The sequence below is a fragment of the Carassius gibelio genome, chromosome B11 (genome assembly GCF_023724105.1).
Source record: "Carassius gibelio isolate Cgi1373 ecotype wild population from Czech Republic chromosome B11, carGib1.2-hapl.c, whole genome shotgun sequence".
Taxonomy (NCBI): Eukaryota; Metazoa; Chordata; class Actinopteri; order Cypriniformes; family Cyprinidae; genus Carassius; species Carassius gibelio.
Genome location: NC_068406.1, coordinates 17796523 through 17817149, shown reverse-complemented (window position 1 = coordinate 17817149; position 20627 = coordinate 17796523). Strand labels below are relative to the sequence as shown.

At 35.7% G+C, this 20627-nt stretch overlaps 2 protein-coding genes across 5 annotated transcripts in view; both read right to left on the bottom strand.

Moving 5' to 3' along the window:
• Positions 1–14111, bottom strand: part of LOC127968030 (transcription factor EB) — a 34600-nt gene extending 20489 nt beyond the window's left edge. For 2 of the 4 annotated variants that reach the window (XM_052568876.1, XM_052568877.1), the window contains exons 1-2: positions 1920–2085; positions 951–1043 (exon numbers count right to left, since the gene is read on the bottom strand). In XM_052568876.1, the coding sequence (XP_052424836.1) occupies positions 951–1043; positions 1920–1926 (100 nt within the window). In that variant the 5' untranslated portion in view covers positions 1927–2085. The other 2 variants (XM_052568878.1, XM_052568879.1) reach the window with 2 other exon arrangements.
• Positions 14112–15283: 1172 nt separating this feature from the next.
• Positions 15284–19875, bottom strand: tmem183a (transmembrane protein 183A). Its single transcript, XM_052569926.1, has 8 exons — positions 19660–19875; positions 19467–19556; positions 18492–18656; positions 18033–18192; positions 17670–17850; positions 17515–17595; positions 17287–17442; positions 15284–16779 (listed from the first exon to the last, which is right to left on the bottom strand). Exons 1-8 carry the CDS (start codon positions 19721–19723, stop codon positions 16594–16596), a joined length of 1083 nt encoding a protein of 360 aa, XP_052425886.1. The 5' UTR covers positions 19724–19875; the 3' UTR covers positions 15284–16593.
• Between the last annotated feature and the right edge of the window lie 752 nt (positions 19876–20627).

The window sequence follows — 20627 nt, the reverse complement described above, 5'->3', positions numbered from 1 at the left end:
CTCAAACTCTCGCAATCAAGTAAATAAACATCACTCGAACTTCTGCTTTTACAGTCATTGATTCTGCTGTCCTCATTCCAAAAGTGATATATGCGGTTTCATTTAACCATGGACTGACAAGAAGAATGTAGAAAATGGCAATTCATTAATTATCAAAAGAGAACAACCACTTTTTAGGTTTTCCAGCTTTCACATGAGCAGGAGACATTCATGACCTTCCTTTAAACTTAATCCTGACACAACTGGCATAAACATTTTAATTGTTTTCTTATTAGAACCGGTTTTTACTGTTTTTACTGATGTAACTTGACTATATAGTCTAACTTGATTATTTATCTCTTTTATCTAGTGACTACAATGACCTGTGGGTGACTTGTTTCAGAATGTTCAAAACAAGCATAAACAACACAAAACTACTTCATTTCTGCTCTCTTTGCCATGCCAATTACTGTCTGACCTCTTGGCTCTGAAGCAAAGGAAAATATATTTGTTTATTATTATTGGACAATGCTGCTATTGAGAAGTTTGTAAAAAGAATATATCACAAATGCTGTGGCACGCAGTAAGAGCCACGTGCAAAGATTTTTATGGATTTGGAAGAACCATGAATAGTTTTAAGTCCTATGCCAAACCCAGTATGATATAAAAACAGTGTCAGATATGGTTTTTATGCATATTTTCTTTAAATAAACCATTTTATACTGAGAGGGCACTTATTTACTCAACCCTTGTAACTGATTACTCACTCGTTCAACAGGAAATCACAACCTCATAACGAACTAATGCAACTTCCAATTTTGACGACGCTTACGGGAAAAATGTATAAATGACCCAATGGATTTTCTTAACAGACAGGCCCAGCTGCATTCAGGCACACACTGAATAGTGAATTCTCCATGGCTTTCTGTGCTTTTATTCATTTCTCTCTGTGAGAAATATCTCACAATTACCTCTTTGTGTAGAAAGTGCTGAAAGTGATCTGGGTGTCCTCCACGCGCTGCTCTCTACATGACTGGGTGCCTGCTCATGAGTGGGCTGAAAAACTGGAAAAGAGACGCAGAGATTTGTATTAGTAGCCATCCTTTGCCTGGTGAGTAACATGAAGAGGTTTCTGGTTGTGGCTGGATGAACTGGAGTAATGACAATGTTGCAGATAGCTGTGGCTGCGCTGTTTCTAGCGGTCAAAGTAACAAGGCAACAGGTGCATCATGGATATATCTATTTATGTGTACATCTGATATCTGGCTTAAACTGTGAGAATTAGACTTGTATAGTGCATTCATATTTACAGACCCAACAACCGAGTAAAGATTTCACATTTCACATTGAGATGACTATCCATGCTAATGCTAATATTAATAATATCCAAACACAATCATTCTATCCAATGTATCCAGTGAACTTCGAGCAAACACCTACATTACAGGAAATACATGCACGTTTTGTTCATCTATAAATGAAGCGTATATTTTAGCTAATACTGCTAATATTTAACTGCCAATATTTTTTTCTCTCTTAATAAAATAAAATATATAACATTTTGCTAGATTTAAACCCAAGCTGCATATTTTTACTCTAAAATCAGCACAGAAAATGCCAAAAAGTCCACTTATTCCATCCAGGTTGGTTTATGAATGTCTGCCACTGATTTCTCCCACAATAATAGAGCATCATAATAAAAGCTAGTCCAAATCGACTTATAATCTCTTTTAAATAGCTACACAACCATGTTAACCAAACATGCTTAACACGGGCCTGCAATGACAAGCCAAGTAGATCCCAGCTAAGTGTGAGACTTTCAATAAAACACATTCCCCAACCACTGAATATGTGCATCCAACAAAGTGAATATTCAATCTCCTTATCTTTCATTGAAATCAAATTATATATAAATCTCGGTTACGATTCACTCTCCGTACCTTTCATGCAGTTGTAGACAGGCAGTGCAAACAAAGAAGGCCGGTCAATGATTATCTCGTCTTGTTCATCACAAACACAATCCCATTATAATTCCAAACCCCAGTGGTGACCTAACAGAATACTGAGCCTTCATGTAGAAGCATTGGTCTTATACTAGAGGCTTTGCTGGATGACAGCACCGCCACTCGTGACCAATAGCCACAGAGAAAAAGAGAGGGAGACCAATCAGCAGTCATAGGGAAGTCCTTAGTCATGATAAAGTCTTACAGTACAGTGTCCACAACTTCTCCTCTTCTGTCTGTATTACCCCTTCAGTTCCCCTAAATGACCCAAATCCTGTGAGCTTCTGTGAGAGAGGAACAAGAGGACTTCATTGTCCCTCATCTCTTTCCTCGAGTCATCTTCTGTCTCATCTGACTGCCACTGAATGTAATGAGTCTGGAGGAGTGTGGTGAATCATTGGTTAGGCTGGGTCAGCAAAACACTCATGTGGACATGTGTAAACATGCTTTACACGCCATGTATTGATACTTTTGGATTACTTTACATTTTAATTGAATGCCCCCGAAAGTTGAAGCATGAAGATGCACATGAATGTCTAGGATTATATGCAGAGACTTGCTTTCAAGGTACTTTTTTAACCTGGGAATTAAACCTGTGTCCCTTGATTTGCTATGGGACATGGTGCTCTGACATATTCACGTGATGACGATGATTATAATGATGGTGGTCAAGCATTCAAAAGTTTGCTCACTAAGGCTGCATTCATTTGGCAAAAAAATACAATCAAAAGAGTAATATTTATGCAAAATGAGAGTGGGTACATAATATATTCTGGCAAATATGCAGACCTTGAATGCAGTTTTGGATTAAAGTGTGTGCTGCAAATGCTTTGTTTTTGTTATTTAGGGGGTGTAATAGAAGGTGCATTGCTGGAAAGCAGGAAACATGATACACTGAGAGCTTTCCTAAAATGTAAGATCAAGCCAAAGTCCTTAGAAAATGTTACATGAAACTGGTGCTTTCAGATAAACAGCTGTGACATCGTCTCCCCCTAGTGATCATAAAAATAGATATTAAATATTATGTTTATATTCTGTAAAATGTTCCAAGTGCACTGGGTAAAGGGCATATACGTTTTAGGGAATGGCAACATTATTTGCCCTCAAGAAATAGTTAAATATGCATTCAGTAGGCCAGCGTTTCCACCACTGTGCCGTGGAACACTAGTGTGCCATGAGAGGTTGTCAGGTGTGCCGTGGAAAATGATAAAAAACGTCCTTATTTCTGTTATAATTAGTTATTATTATTTTAAATCAGTGCTATTGGTAATCATTATGTCTGTTTGTGGGTTTTACAAATATTAAACCAATGAAAAGCTTTCAAAAGAGCTAGTGACTAAACCTCGTAACACCATTTGATTCTCAAATTGTCAGTCAAACCTCATAACTCCACCACTCCTCCATTCAGAATGAAGTTCAGTGCCACACAGTTTGAAGACAGAAGTCTACTTCTTCGCAATGCAAGGGTAAATAAAGAACTGGGGCCTGTTGCATAAACTTAGCCACCATGTTAATACTGTCTCTTAAAGGAGCACTCCACTTTTTTTGAAAATAGTCTCAGAAACTTTGCTGCCCTGTACCATGGGTGCAGTAGGCGGAGTGATATTTTGCAGTGCCTGAAAATAGTCCCCAGCAACTCTGCTATTGCTGCAACTACACAAACTAGCTCGGGACTATTTTCAAGTTTTGCGAAGTTCCTTGATTATTACGCAGGAATGAATGAGAGTATAGTTCCTAGCCATATCGGCCTAGAAAATCGCAACTTTTAATTTCCCGTCGGCCTTAGTACAAAAAAAAGTTAAACTCAACCGTTTAACTCTAGGGGAGATGGAAAATGAGCCTACTTTTTTTTTTTTTAAGTGGAGTGTTCCTTTAAAAAATATTTTGACCAACTAGCAGCTGCCAGGCTTACTTTTCCAATACAAATAAGAACAAATCTACCTTTTTATAACTCAATAAAAAAAGTTATAACTAGGTTTGAAGAAAAATATTATGTGACTAACTTTTTATGACCAGCCTAAACAGTTTATGCAACCAGACCCTGATGTTTGAATAAAACAGTAAAGTTTCCTTTACTCAAGAAATGCTGTTTAGTGGTCAGTGTTTTATCACGGTCATTCGGTCATCAAAAACTTTGTTAACTCCATTTTAATATGATTTTCAGAAATTAAGCGCAAGAGTGTAATTATATTTCACGCGAAAATACCAACTTTGATGATGAAATGTTTAATTATTGGGGAAGAAAAAAACTTTTTTCTTTTTTATTTATTTATTTATTTTTATGCTTAGTGGTGTGCCTCGGGATTCTTTACATATCAAAACTGTGCCACAGCAGATAAAAAGATTGGGAAACAATGCAGTAGGCCATCAATTTGCTAACTCCAAATAATGAATTACAATCATCAGACATAACAGAGACTGATGGAAGGGTAAGTTAAGAGGAAGTGAAATGTTAGTTACAAGAAATGAGTATTGCATTATGCCTGAATAATTCCCACCTCTGCTTTAGATCATGTGTGCATAAAAAAAGCAATGATTTCTGCATTATGGGGTTCTGTGACCTTTACAGGATCAAATTTAATACCGATGTATAAATACTTACAGTTAAAGTCTGAAATTGTTATGAATAGCTTGATTTCCAGTATAACAGTGATTCTTGAGCAGTTTTCTAGGATCCAAATTTAAAATAAATTTTAGGTGCAAAATGCTGCTGGTGGAATGACCTGGCTTTCTCAATTTGAACAGCGGAGTCTTTCCGCATAAAAAAAAAAAAAAAAACTAATACTAATACTAGCACTTACCAATCATATTATATTCTAAACTGCCTTATTTATTTGATTTTTTTTAAACCTTGCTTTGTGTCCTGTGCTAAACTAACTGAGACTTGTCACAGCACTTGTATACTGTTGCTCTCTCCTTGGCCTAATTGCTTTTATTGCTCTCCTCATTTGTAAGTTGCTTCGGATAACAGCATCTGCTTAATGATTAAATGTAAAATTACTATGAACAATACTATACCATATTACTATATTTTGTAAGGATGAATAAATTGATCAAAAGTGACAGTCAAGACATTTATAATCTTACAAAGGTTTTTATTTATAATAAATGTTGTTCTTTAAATATATACATCACATATATACATGTGTTTAATTGTTTGACAGCACTAAATAAAAGGTTTGTTGCCCACCACCCAAATGATTTCTTGATTTCTGAAGGACCATGTGAAACTGAAGACTGTAGTAATGGTTGCTGAAAATTAAAGTAAAAAAGTAAGTTATTTTACTGTTGTTGCTCAAATAAATAGAAGAGACCTTCAAAAATTTTGTAGACCCAAACTTTTAAATAGTAATATCAGTAATATGCAGACAGATTATCATAGTTTAGGTTAAATAGGAAACCTGAAAAAAATTGTAAATGCATAAACAACAGAGGTGTTGAAAAAAAAGGAAATAGGTAAATGTGAAGTATTTTTATTTGCATTTTTGCTGCTGCCCATGACAGGAGTTGAGAACCACTGTTTATATACCATAGTTATGACAAATAATTCCAGTATGTCGGTTATATGTGGGTAATTTCCAGGAAAAACATATTCTTAAGCACTGCTGAACATACCAAACAAAGAACTGCTTTGTACTTTTATGTTCGCATTAGTTTCTAAAGGTTAAACATCAGTTCAGGGCAAAGAATGAAATTACATGCAAAACAGATTGGTTCAGCGTGGCCACAAAGTTACCAAAATTAAAACGAGAACAAAACGGCTGTGGGCATTTATAGTATTTTACAGATTGTTTCACCAAACTAATGTGAAGCTGCCTATCACAGCTCAGCTGAAGCTTTAATAATAAAGCAAAACAAACAGTTTATTTTCAAAAGCCCATCTCATTTATTCTCCCCTGTATATAACATTAGAGTTTTGCGATCAATTCATAGCTCAGTTTTTTTTCTTCTATAGCTTTGTTTGGAAGGTGCAGTATGGGTAATAAAAGCCTGGGCACCATGCATTTCCATTCAGGCGCTGTGACCTCTGAAAAGTACTCAAACCACCAGTGACCTTTCCTCCAAAAAGACCTCACTGGGGGGCTTTTGAAATGATAAACACGGACAGAAAGGGTTACACAGATGCAAAGTGGATTAAACTGCTGGTTGACATTCAACATGCGAGACAAAATCAGCTTTGTGCACACACATTCAAGCAATTTAATAAACCAAATACAGACAACAATGTATTTACAGTAGTATTTTGGGCCATAGAAGGAGCGCCAGAGACAAGACTGCATTTCATTGGTCCAAATAGCTGTGGCCTATTGCAATGTGTAGGAGGCCATGCTTATGACCAAGAAACTGTTGTGTTCCTGACAATAGCCTATGGAAAAGAGGATATTTCTAGAACCTGACTATGTCTAAACCAGCTGGTGAGGCATTTCTATTATTTTCCATTAGCTTTTCTCACACTGAGAGAACTAAAAACTTGCCCATGCATTTTGCAATGACATTAAGATGTATGAGGGGAATCCCAAAGTTACATATCCCAGGTCTGCTTGTTAAAGAGTGGTTATGTAATAATGCAGAGGTTGCTACAGAGACTACAGAGAGAGAGAGAAAATATCACCCCCATTCCTTAACCCTCTGGTGGTCTTCTGTCATTTTAGACCAGAATTATTTTTTCCCCCTTATTTTTTATTTTATTTTATTGAAATGGTGACTTTTTGTAACTTGCTATATGACCTTAACAATGCATTATCAGTAAAGGCCAAGCTGTCTTAAAAAAATTTTTTTATGAAGTTTGCATAGGAAATTAATGGAAAATACAGAGCATTTTATTTTTATGAGCAGAGGTGGGTAGAGTACCCAAAAACTATACTCAAGTAAAAGTAAAAATACTTACAGAAATATTTACTCAAGTGAAAGTAAAAGTAATTATCTGAATAGTTACTTGAGTAAGAGTAAAAAAGTACTGGATTAAATAAAAAATAAAAAACACCTACTCAAGTAGTTATTTACTAGTTACTTTGTATCATTCTGTAGTGAGCCTATTTTTATTTTATTTTATTTATAAAGATACAATTTATGTAATGTAATACACACACACACACACACACACACACACACACACACACAGCCGTTCATAAGATTTTTAATGTTTTATTAATGTAATTTATTTTAGTGATGCAAATTTGAATTTTCATCAGCCTTTACTTCAGTCTTCAGTGTCACATAATCCTTCAGAAATCTTTAAATTCCAATATATATATATATATATATATATATATATATATATATATATATATATAGTTATATATATATATATAGTTATATATATAACTATATAACTATATATATATATATATATATATATATATATATATATATATATATATATATAGTTATATAGTTATATAGTTATATATATATATATATATATATATATATATATATATATATATATATATATATATATATATATATATATATATATATATATAGTTATTAATATATATATACACACACACACACACATATATATATATATATATATATATATATATATATATATATATATATGTATATATATATAATTTATTTCTGTGATGCAAAGCTGAACCAAAACAAAATAAAAAAATAATAAAAACTGTGTAGACATATTTAAAAACAACAAAACCAAGAAATATACATTTGTTGACATTTTGCAGATCAGCTGGAAGAAGATCCGTTAATTTTGTTTCGTTATGTACAGATGCATGGTAGTGGTCATGTGAGGAGTTTTCACTCTTCTCTGTGTCAGAGGTTATATATGTGTGTGTGTATATATATATGTATGTATATACACACACACACACACACACACACACACACACACACATATATATATATATATATATCACAGGGTTAAAACAAATAATAATAAGCAGCACAACAGTTTCCAGCACTGATAATAAATCAGCATATTAAAAGCTTAGAATCAGCATATTAATCAGCATATATATATATAATCCTGTATTTTTTTTTAGGCATATATATAAATACTGTGACACCAATAGTTACTCTTGTGAGGAATACAAGAGTGTTAATTTGGCTTAAATAAGAATGCCTGGAGATCAGCCATGGCCAAAGAGCTCTTTAGGAGATATTTTATGAGATTAGGAGCGTTGGTAGTAGCAGAACACAGTTTGCAATTGTCAGCGCTACTTCTGCTGCATTACAACACAAGATCAACCTCCCTCTCTCCCCACTCAAATCTAGCAGTGTTCACTCGACGGTATGGTAACTATGCCTGCCTTTGGCCTATCTGGCACGTGTGTGCAGAGAGAAACGTTGAGAAAGAGAGGCAGGATGCTTTGGGACCTTAGTCAGAGTGTAAAAAAAGCAGCCATGTCCATGTTTAGATGTGTAAGATTTACAGGGTGATGCTGACATAAACATTGCAAATATTAGTGACTGACAATTTGGGGATGAGAACAAACACGTCTTTTCATTTGTTATTATTACACAGTATGTTAACTCATAGAGGACAAATGTATACTCTCACAAAAGCTGTCACTGGGGCTGTACCCTTTGAAAGAATGTTCCTGAAAAGGGTGCATATTAGAACCTAAAGTATACATCTTAGCAACAAACTGGCCCAAACACAGTTTTGTTTTGCAAAATAGGCTGGAACTCAAGATTGACCAACACTTCCCATTTCTGTATGCAATATGCATCAGACAAAGCAAGCAGACATATGAGTAATATCATGAGACTAGACTCTTTCTATCGCACTCCCTCTCTCTCTCTCTCTCTCTCTCTCTATATATATATTAGTGCTGTCAAACAATTAATCGCATCCAAAATAAAAGTTTTTGTTTACAAATATGTGTGTTTACAGTGTACATTCATTATGTATATATAAACACACACCTAGTATTTACATATTTAAGAAAAATGTGTTATGCCTATATATTAAATACATTTCTATATATCAATTATATGAATTTAATATTTACTTGTAAATAAATGTAAATATTTTTAAATTATAAACTGTATGTGTGTGTATTTATATATAAATAAAGGTACACAGTACACACAGATATATTATTAATTATTATTCGATTTTATTATGAAATAAAAAATATCTTTGATGTGATTAATCGTTTGACAGCACTAATATATAAAATATATATAAAACACACACACACACACACACATAAAATATATCTAAAATAATTATATTCCACAATATTCCAATTCATTTATTATTTTTAACTCACAAATAGCATTTTCTACCCCATACACATTTTTAGCTTGGCATAAACAGATTAATAAAATAAATATAAATTATATTAACATTTTTACTAATAAAAATTATATTCATAATGCAAATGTAATTTATAAATGCATAAAAATTAGGCGTCTTCATATCCAAGTTTTCCAAGACCATGATAATTCTGGTTTTTGAATAAAAATTACATTTGAACTTAAAAGAAGCTATTTAAAATTATGGGTTTATTACTTTTTTAGCTGTTTATTTTAATACAGTTTTGTATTTATCTTTTATAAATTATTTCAAGTTATCTTGAGGTCCTCTTGTGAGCCCTGAATCCTTGCTCGAGAACCACTCGACTAGACATCACCTTGATAACACTGCTATACAAAAGCTTGAATTACTATATGTATATGTTTATGTGCCTCCTTTATCTTGCAAAGGATTATTCATGTAATGATACATCTACAGATTTCTCTACAGTCTCTGCTCTGCTTTGCATATATCCCACATCCATTTGATAGCACAAAATGACTTTTTTGTGCTTTAGCATTAACTTTTTTGTAAGTTCTAGGTGGATGTGATACTGACTAGAAAATCTGTAGAGCAACATGAAGAGGAAATTATTGGTCTGCTGGATAAAGACATTATGTAAGCTTACAATACATTTGTATCACTGCTGGCCTCTTTTAACTGTCCCAAAGCCAGAAAGGGGCAAGTACAAGGTCAGGACTTTCTGTCCCTGTGTTATTCTGCACATTCTGACCTTCACCTTCACCAGCACATTAAGTACACTTCACCCCTTACTATTTCCTCACTTCATATACTTTTCATTTGCATCTTGAGGACTAAACGACTAACTTAAAGAGTCTCCAAGCAGGGCAACCATTAAGCTCACTACCTGCTAATGCATACAGTGAAGATGAGGCCAGAGTTAAACAGGATTATGCCTGTATACATAAGAACAGGACCGCCTGGACTGGTTTCAGGTTGGATTGCACACAAACAGGTGAATGGAACTATTATGCAACTTGCACATTAATTACATAATAGATCAAATCTGGTGCTTTTGAAGCATTTGGATTATTGTGCCAGCTTTTGATAGATGTTTCAAAGGTAGTTCACTCAAAAATGAACATTGTGAAGTGTGGGATTTGTGCTCTGCATTTAACCCATCCAAGTGCACACACACAGTAGTTAACATACACTTTGAACACACACCCGGAGCAGTGGGCAGCCAATGCTTGGGCGCCCGGGGAGCAACGGGGGGTTCGATGCCTTGTTCAAGGGTCTCACCTCAGTCATGGTATTGAAGGAGGAAAAAAGGGCTGGTTATTCACTCCTTCCACCTACAATCCCTGCCAGACCTGAGACTCGAACCCATGACCTTCGGGGTAGTCAGAATCTCCATCTATTAGGCAACGACTGTCCTGTCGTTCTTAACTTGTATGACCAACCCCCTTTCTTCTGTGGGACATAAAAGAAGGACCCCACTGGACCCTACTCACTTTTATTTTATGGAGAAAAAAATAATTGTGCTTGATATAAAAAAAAAAGTCTCTTTCTACTTCATATATTAAAAATATGTTTACTTCTTTACTGTACTTAAGTACAAATTTCAAGTATCAGTAGTTTTATTTTGGAAACATTTTACTTCACTCCATTCCAAACCACAATATTTTAATTTTACTCTACTACATTTCATAAAAACATGTTGTTCCTTGTAATTTGCAAATGCAGATTTAAAAAAAACTAAATTGCATTGATTAATTGTTCATCACAAGACTAGTCATGTGCACTAACGAAGTAAACAATGTCATTTTTTAATTAATGCAGACTTTAAGGGCAAGATTAGATGCAAAGGGCAAGAAAACTTTGACCATGTCATAAGCTGACCAAGATTTTTTCACAAGCACCAATGAAATCACCAATTCCTGAAATTGGTCTCAGAATGCAACCCCAAAGCCCAAATCTGTGCACTGGACTTTAGAGACAGAACAGGAAGCTGTATTTGTACACGTCCGTGTCAGTAATGCCTCTGTCATTGTTGAGAACAGCTGTTGCATTACATGGCCCAATGCTCTTTCCCTCTCTCTCTCTCTCTCTCTCTCTCTCTCTCCACGCTCCATCAGCTTCAAGTATCGCCTCAGAGCAGCGTTGTGAAAACAAGCAGAGAGGAACAAAATTTAGTTTCATATTTAAAGGAAAGGGTAACGGGCTTTTGGTGCATGATTTGGTGCAAGAGCTGGCTAAAAAGGCACATCTTGGCCTTTTTTTTGTGTGTGGCCTGAACATAGTATGCTGGGTATTCAACCAAACAATAGGCTACTGAATTACATCAAGTGTTGATACTAACAGTCAATTTTATTTTACTTTTCACTGTTACGTCACATCCATTATGTGAAAAAGAGAATGAATTCAAACCAATGCTCGTTTGTGTACACCGACGTATTGTTTAGTGCTTCAGCAGCAGCTCATTTTCAGTCAGGATGACGGGGTCATGTCTAGAATTAATGCAAGTGTAGTTTATATTCAACTAAAATGCTCGACTTGAAGGCAGTGTAATGGAAACAAAGTAACAGCAAGCCAACCCAAACACCAGTGCGCAGCAACAAATGTGTTTACCGTTGTCCTCGCTGCTGGGTGTTTGTGAGTCCACGGGTGTATGGGAGAGGTGAGTGTTCTGGAGTTACCTTTTATCAGCCATACTGTCTTCCTTTCTGTTTATATCTGATTCAAGTCACTATTGCATGAAAACAAACACATAACTGCCTCCAAATGCCCTGACTTTGATTGGATTACACACCGGTCAAACGTGTCGACGCGTGTGATGGACAAGGCTGGGGTGCCACACCTGTAATAGGACCGTGTGTTTATCTCTTACCATCAGAAAGCAGAGATAAAACCTCCAGCTCTCGGCTGCTTTCTGATATAACCCGTGGGTGAACTTGATTTTCTGGCATGTCTGAGAATTTGTCTAATGGATGATTCAGCTGAACTATATAAGCAGCAGCAGAAACAACAAGTGGACAGGCCCATACAATTTAAGGAAAAACACAAAGCACAACCCAGAAATTTCCACTTCTGTGGAAGTCAACAAGCATTATTAGCATTGTTAGTCATTGTACAGGGCACTACTCAAAGTTTAATGCAACCATCCTTATGTTTAATTTCCATAACACAGATATTTTTTCTGAAAAGATTCAGATAAGATTCTGAAAAGACGCGTTTCAATTGCATCAGCTGAAAACTGTGTTAATGCTGTCAAATGATTAATCGCGATTAATCGCATATATATATATATATATATATATATATGTGATTAATCGCATATATATATATATATATATATATATATATATATATATATATATATATATATATATATATATATATATATATATATATATATATATATATATTTATATTATACATACACACACACACACACACATGCCTGTATGCAATTTACTGTATATGGGTATTTAAATTTACATAAATATACACAGCACACAAACACACACACATTATGTACACAAAAGCTCTCGTTTTGGATGTGATGAATCACGATTAATCGTTTGACATAAGTATTTTCCATTTATCACAGCCTCATTACTTAAATGTTTCTCATTTTCCTTAGTCAGGGTTTGTATACTTGGATGGCAGAAGGGAAAGACACACAGCAACAAACAAACAAGGAATTAGCTTGATACTATCAGTTTCATTGAGCCAAAAACCTCCAAACATTGTTCACTTCTTCGCTTGACTAAATCTGAATACAGGATTATACCATAAACGTACCGGTTTCTATTGTCTGGGTTATCTGATTCTTGAATAAACTAAACCAATTAATGATATCTAGCTATCACACCACTCAAAAAGTGCATAATAACTGTGGTCAGAATAACAGTGACAGAATTAACCACAATAATTATTGTGTAACATATTTAAATTGACTACTTTGTTCAGTATGTGATTTTTATTCATACTATATTTTCAGATCAGGCTAATATAATATATTAAGATCAGGCTTAATGACACTTTAATGTTCTCTTTAATATTGATATGTATACATAATCATACCCAAGTTGTCAGTTTGACTAGGAAGTACATTCACAGGCATTACTTATGCTGCCTATAATTATCTTGCGCGCTATATTTGTACATTATGTGTAAATAGCCAACACTTTTATATGGGACACGTCTGTGAGGGTTTGCGTTGCGCTGTTCGCATTACATAAGACGTATCGCTAACGCTGTTTATACATATTTAGAGTTTATGCATATCGGGTGTCCGTAAAACAGAAGTAGGTATATGGCTGTGCTCCAACAATAAAATAACATTCAACTAGAAAGGACGTCAAACTATACACCAACTGACCTTGTGAACAGCAACGGGAATTAATTTAATATCAAAGACTACTGAACTTGAGAATGCATAATGATTTCAAGCATAACTGAGTTTATCATTATACAGTTTGAGTCACTTCTCTCTCCTAACAATTCAATGACTTTCAAAAAAAAGTAAAAGCATACGCACCAGCTGGGGCTCTGTTTTCTGTTAACAAGTAGACTATGCATGTAAATACTGTCACTATGGAATAAGCTGGAAATGAATGCAACTCAAGCAGAGGCAGACTTATTTAGACACAAGACTGGAGCGCAATGGGCTGTATCACTTACCCGCTGAAGGTCAGAAAGTACAAAGTTGGGGCGTAGTTTTTGGAAAGGAGCTACAACTGTGCAGTCTTAAAATCAACCTGGTATCAGTTCCCTCTACAGTCTTATGGAAGCGAAACTGCAAAAGAGCACCGTTTACAACTTCTCGATAATTTTAACAGAACTCACTCCCCTATGTGATGTGCGATTTGTTTTCTGACTGCGCTGTGTGATGTGACAGCGCTGTACACCAGTCACCTGTAGGCACTTGTGACAGCCGAAGCCACCAATCACAGCGCTGCTAAGAGCATTGTGGGAAATGTAGTTCAGCTTCCATGTAAACGTTTTAGAAGTAAAAAAGGGTCTTTTTTTTATAAACGCTATAGATTCTTCAAATAGATTCTAAAAGTTTTAACAAGTTACATAGAGTACCTTGTCATACCTTGTCAGAAGGTATACACTTGTAGACAATTTTTATGAGCTTTTTGTATTTTAATTTAACTTTTATGTGCAGCCAGTAACATTAAGCTATTTTATAACAATAAACATAACAAAATTAAATAATTATCCCAAGTTTAACTAGTTTAAGTTCAAATGTTTTTGTTATAATCTTATTTCCAAAATTGATGATAATATAAAATCAATTGTTTACTACTGCAAAATAAATCGTGTAAAAAGCTGAAGCAAATGCGCCGCTGACTATATTATGTGACCATGCACCACAAAACCAGTCATAAGGGTGAATTTTCTGAAATTTATATTTTTACATCATATTAAAGCCCGAATAAATAAACTTTCAAATCGATGTATAAAAAAATTAAATAAATAAAACTCATAGAAATGAAGTCCTTAGCAATGCATACTTGTATTGGATATTGAATATATATTTACGGTAGGAAATTTACAAAATATCTTCATGGAACATGACCTTTACTTAAATATCCTAATGATTTTTGGCATAAAAGAAAAATAAAAAAAGTTTGACCCATGCATTGTATCGTTGGCTATTGCTACAAATATACCAGTGCAACTTACGACTGGTTTTGTGGTCCAGGGTCACATACAGGTGCAAACTAATCAGACCTGACCTATGGGGTATTGTCAAGAGTATAATGGCAAATAATAGACCAAAAAATGCAGATAAGCTGAAGGACACTGTCAAAGAAACCTCAGCTTCCAAACCACCTCAGCAGTAATTAAAGCATAAAGGAGCCCATACCAAGTATTGAGTACATGAACAGTAAATTAACATACTTTCCACAATGCCAACTTTTTTTTTTGGGGGGGGGGGGGGGGTGTTATGATGTAATCTAATTTTTTGAGACAGTGAATTTGTGGGTTTTTGTTAAATGTGAGTCAAAATCATCACAATTAAAAGAAACAAAAGACTTCAACTACTTCAGTCTGTGTGAATTGAATTTATTTAATACACAAGTTTAACAATTTGAGTTGAATTAATGAAATAAATTAACTTTTCCACAATATTCAAATTTATTGAGCTGCACCTGTTTTATCTCAACAATTGCACAGATCTCTTGAACACTGATTGGTCAGTCACAATACTCTGTGGTTAAGTATTCCTATTATGCAATGCTGTTCTTTATTCCAATAAGTATATAATCATACAGGTGTATTTTTAATAAATAAGCTCAGTGGCATTACAACCAAAGACAATCTACATAACCTGAAATAAAAAATAATAATAAAAATCAATTGCATTTGCAGATTTTTAGTGGTTGGATTCAGCTGTTTAAGATTGGCCCACAGGGTGTCAGTATTGATCCTATTCTTTCCCATACAGGAAAGAACCAGTAATAAAAAATAAAAACACCACACACTGATTATGGCCTATATTAATAAAATGAAACATCAGTGCCTTCGTTTTCCTAAAACAAAAGGCAAACTTCAAAATAAAAGGAAACATAGAATTAACTTCTCAAAAGCACAACTTCTGGATTTGATTGCAATAAGGAACTAAACATTGACTTTGGATTGTATCTATAGATTTAATAACGTCTCTTGATCGCAAACAATAACATTGTCTTAACCAAAGACACTTTAATATCTACAACACCTAGAAACACCCTCTTGCCATCAATTAGATGTGATTTAACTAGGCAAACATGCACAGTAGCAAAGCAGAACTCAGAATGGCCTCCACAGAAAGCACAGAATACATCAAATCTTAGCTTTTGTCCCTAAACCTAACACAAAGCTAAAAGGTATTCAAAATGGGTTACACATTACACCTCTCTAGAGCCTTAACAGATACAGAATTTGTTTGTTTTATTACTTTTTGATCGATTAAATGGTCATCCAAGTCAACAACTGACTATTAACATTATTCAAGATTAGAGTCACGCAAACCCTACTATGTAAGTGTTATAACTCGATGCTGATTTTTCAGATCCAGGGGGAAAAAAATAGGTGGACAATGGCATCATGACATTGAATTGCCTTCTAACTTGTGTACTTCTATCGTGCAGCCACTTTGTTTTTATTTTTTATCAAATTAAATATGGCAAGTACCCAATTGCCATATACATTTTCAGTTTGGACAACAGATCAGCACACTATAAAATGCAGCATACTAAGTGAAACGGGTAAAATTCAGCAGAAAATAAAAAACCTGCAAAGCCAGGGCTTTAGGGTTGGTTGAAACAGGTCTCAACTGTCTTCTGCAATGTTTTTGTGAGAAGATTGGAGTTCAGTCTAATTATATGAGGATGTGGGGTACTGTGGGTGCCACCAGTCCATGAGGCGCACGCTGTGGACAGGGTCCAGCACTACCTGCACCCCTTGTTCACCCCTAAACTTCTTCCCTCGAATGACTGGTGAATCCTGGAAATCCAGGCGTACTCGGTGGTGCCTCATGTCCGTGCTCACATTAATGGTGAACTGAAAGACAAGGAGCAAATGATTCATTGGCATTTATGACATCAGCATGACTTACACTTTCACTGCAAGTAAAACCTTCAACAAAAAGAAATGTGGAAACTTCAGCTTGGTCTAGAGTCTCTAGACCACAAGACATCATCATTAGATGACTTCCACCTTCTAAAATGTCCACCTTCTCTTTTGCAATCTGGAGAGATTTTCAAAGACTAAGCATCATAGATTTGCTCACTTTGTAAACAGTTCCAGTGGAAAAACTGGGTGTCATAAACTTAACAACATAGCATCACATGCTGTTAGACTTGAAATCTGCAGACTCAATTTTTTGGTAACTACTGTCATCTCTTCCAGAAAGAAAATCAGGGTAAATATTTGGGCAAAAGTCAAGTAGTTTATTCCAGCTTTAAAGAGCCGATTATTAGAAATCCAGCAGCAGGATTACATGGTATCCTCCTCCTTTAATTCAACAATGTAAAAATATTATGTGAAATGGATTCTCTCATCACTCACCGAAGTTAACGTCATGCCCATCACAACAGAAGTGAAAATGAAATTAAGGGTAGTGACCCGCAGCAGATAACAGTCCGAGTCTGGATTAGTGTGAACATCTTTATACTGCTTGGGCAGCTGAAGACTCATACCACATCCGTTTTTGCCCTTGGTTGGCTGAAAAAGAACATCACACAGAATTCAAGCAATTAAATCTCATATAAATTTACGCCTATGTAGTGAACATACCAGTTTCACAAACTTGAAGTTGAACTCCCACATCGGCTCTGACCTACTTCCAGACACTTTGTTGACCCAAAACAGCAAACACTGCGAGAACAAGATAGGCATCAACACAAATATCTAAATTAAACATATTTAAATAAGAGAGTATGTCTACAAACCTTGGAATTGAGCAGTGTGGTAGGTGTAGATTCAGGCAGAAGAGGATTTTTCGACACCCACAAGCTAAAGGGCTCATATAAGTGAAAAAGCGAGCGAATAACACGCGCACGAAGACAACGCATCTTTGCAATAGAATCAGGTTGAAGGCGATCGGGGAGGTCTGCATCAAGATTATAGTGCCTGGGGGAAAGAAAAGATAATACAAAATAAACAACATAAAAAAAATATATATAATCAAGAGGAATACGGTCATGCATAAATACCCTCATTTAACACAGGGATGTCCAGTGGAGTTCAACAGTGCCTGCCCACTGTTATAAAAAACCCCACAATACATTTAATACCAAATTTTGGCTGCCTACCTTTTGTAGAGTCGTGTCCAAAATACAGCTGTGCACGTGGCAGTCCAAGCGTTCTTGCAGATCAAAGAGAATCTGCAGACGTCTTCTGGCCGAATGTATGCAGCAAGCAGAAGCCAAATATCAATGGGATACTCCTCTCCATCTATGCTCTCACTGTTTTCTGGCATTCATAATGACAAGAGAAAAAACAGTAACATCAGAACAGATTCCAAAACCTTTTAGTCAGCCCAAACCCTTTGACCTAAATATTTACTTCAGTTCAAGTTAAAACTTCAATATAACACATTTGCACATTCAGTGATATTGGTCAAATGGCATGCCGGTAAACAAATAAAATGTACTTTTTTAGAAAATGTTTTGCTTGTATTTTAATTACATTTTTCTTCAGTTCTCTCATGAACCCCAGTTTTGGGAAATCTTGCATTAGAAAACTTACTAGGCTAAATGCTTTGCAGTTACCTTTGCGTCTTTTGTTTTTCTTTTTGAGGGACCCTTTGATTTCATCCCCTTCCTCCGAGTCCAGTTCATCACTGCTCTCACGGGCTGCATTACTCACACCAGCTGCAGAGGAGAGCACTTCCTGCACAGGACCCTGGGATGCCTCAAGCCCACAGAGTAATTTTGCTGGAACAGAATAAAGAGGAGTAATTATTTTATTATTATTTTAAAGTGTCAAATGTCTTAAAAGAAACGTATTCTCAACATACCGGTTAAAATTATCCTCTAAATCGACTGAAGCAAGGCCTGTTCATGCCTGCTTATGGAGATTTATGTTTAATTAAACACACCTCAATCAGCTAATTAAATGTGGTTGGGGTCATTGTAAAGTACTAATGCAAAGTCTGATTCATTTGCGCGAACCGGTTTTACAACAGATCGCCACACTGAGGCTTGCACAGTATCGTCAACTCGTTCATCGGAATCTCCGGTAATCCTCGGGAAGCTTCGCCAAGGCTATTCGGTTCTTTTTGAATCTTAGGTAATCCTCGGCAAACTTCGACCGGCTCAGTCGTTTCTTTTTGAGTGGGATGTGATACTTTGGTTGTGCGTCCTGCGTCATCAACCCGGAACTAAAGTTAGATTTGTGAACCGGCTAACGTTAGTCCGGTTACTTCCTGAGAAGCGCCTCAAAAGAGCGATTCAAGAACCGAAAATCACTATTGTAAAGTACAAGCAAGAGTTTGAGAGCGGAACTGAATTGAGAAGCTCCAGACGCAGGAATGAACATCTGCAGTCTAATTCAGGGTTTCATATAATTTCAAATGAAAAGTTACACTTATGACAAAAAGGCTTAACTCATAGTTATGATTCAATATGCTCTAATTATGACATTTTCATGTCATAATTATTATTTTCCACAATATTACAATATTTTTTTCGTTATTATGGGGAAAATAAGAAATTAGCATTCATACATCATATTTCAGACTTTACCTTCTTTTTCAATTGCATTAACAACAGCCTTTTTAACTCTTCCCGACTTTACGATAGCGGGATCGGCGTTGGCATAGTCAGCCACAGTTACTGTAGAAAAAAATATAAAGGAACACAAGAAATCAAGAGAATGGATTTTGGCTATAATCCGCATCACACATCATAACATCAGCCCGCCTCACTCTGTTGTTACCTGACTCCGAGCAAACATCCTCGGCTCTAAATTTCAGCCGTTTTCGGTTCCCTTTCTTGGGCATGACGACAGCGGGGGTCTATGGCCGTTTATCGAGGCTGTGTGCCCTGCCATCTTTCCAGCAGAGGTAACGAAAAAACGAAAAAAATGAGGGTGAAATTAAAGAAAGCTCCTCCAGGATCTTCAGCCATCATGGAACTGACTATGAAGGTCGCGTAAATTCTCGCGAGATCTCAGAAAGGAAACGACTCAACAGACTGGACGCTAATTGGACGCAGAAATCATATGTGAGAAGAATTGTCCAATCAGACCGTGTATATTCAGAACCTTAGAGGCAAGTTCAAGCTCAAACCCAGAGCCTGTCTACGGAGAGCCTTCCCACTCCCTAAGTACCGAATTTTGGTTGCAGTACCACCAGAGTTCGCCATGAGTGCAAAATGAATGGGAGTCTATGGGGCTAGACGGCTAAATTTGTCCCTTTCACCCAATTGCCGTTGACAAATCTAAGATCTGATTGTATGTTTTGGGTTATAGGTCGAACGTTGAATGAACGAGTACTTAAGTCCTTTTGATTTCTTACAGGTTGCGTTGTTGTTGCCCATAACATGCTAGCATTCTGCTAATGAATGTGGATGACATCATTGACATTTTAAAATACTTTTTAAAGCAAATAAGTGACTCTAAAAAATCTAAAACCTAGCATTGTGTAATTTCTTTGCATTTCTTTTCGAATACAACATTTAAATTACTAGACAAAAATTATATCTTGAGAAAAGTGGATTTTGAGGGGTATCCTTGACCTCCATTCATTCTGCACTCGCCCTGTGAGCGTCCTCATAATGGAATCAGAGTGGAACTGCAACCAGTTCAGAAGCCGGAAGTGTAGTGAGAGTGAAACTTCTCGCCATATAAGATTCTCTGCTCAAACCGGTGTGCGCCGTTTTGCTACGGTTTCCGGTTTGAACGAC

Bases quoted from the DNA above. Each gene is read 5' to 3' on its own strand.
- tmem183a (XM_052569926.1), bottom strand. From the start codon at position 19,723: ATGCCCAAGAAAGGGAACCGAAAACGGCTGAAATTTAGAGCCGAGGAT. The intron at 18,657-19,466 runs GTAAAGTCTGAA...ATTCTGTTCCAG, and splicing joins TAATGCAATTGAAAAAGAAG to CAAAATTACTCTGTGGGCTT. The intron at 17,443-17,514 runs GTATGTTCACTA...GTTCTTTTTCAG, and splicing joins ACTTCAAGTTTGTGAAACTG to CCAACCAAGGGCAAAAACGG.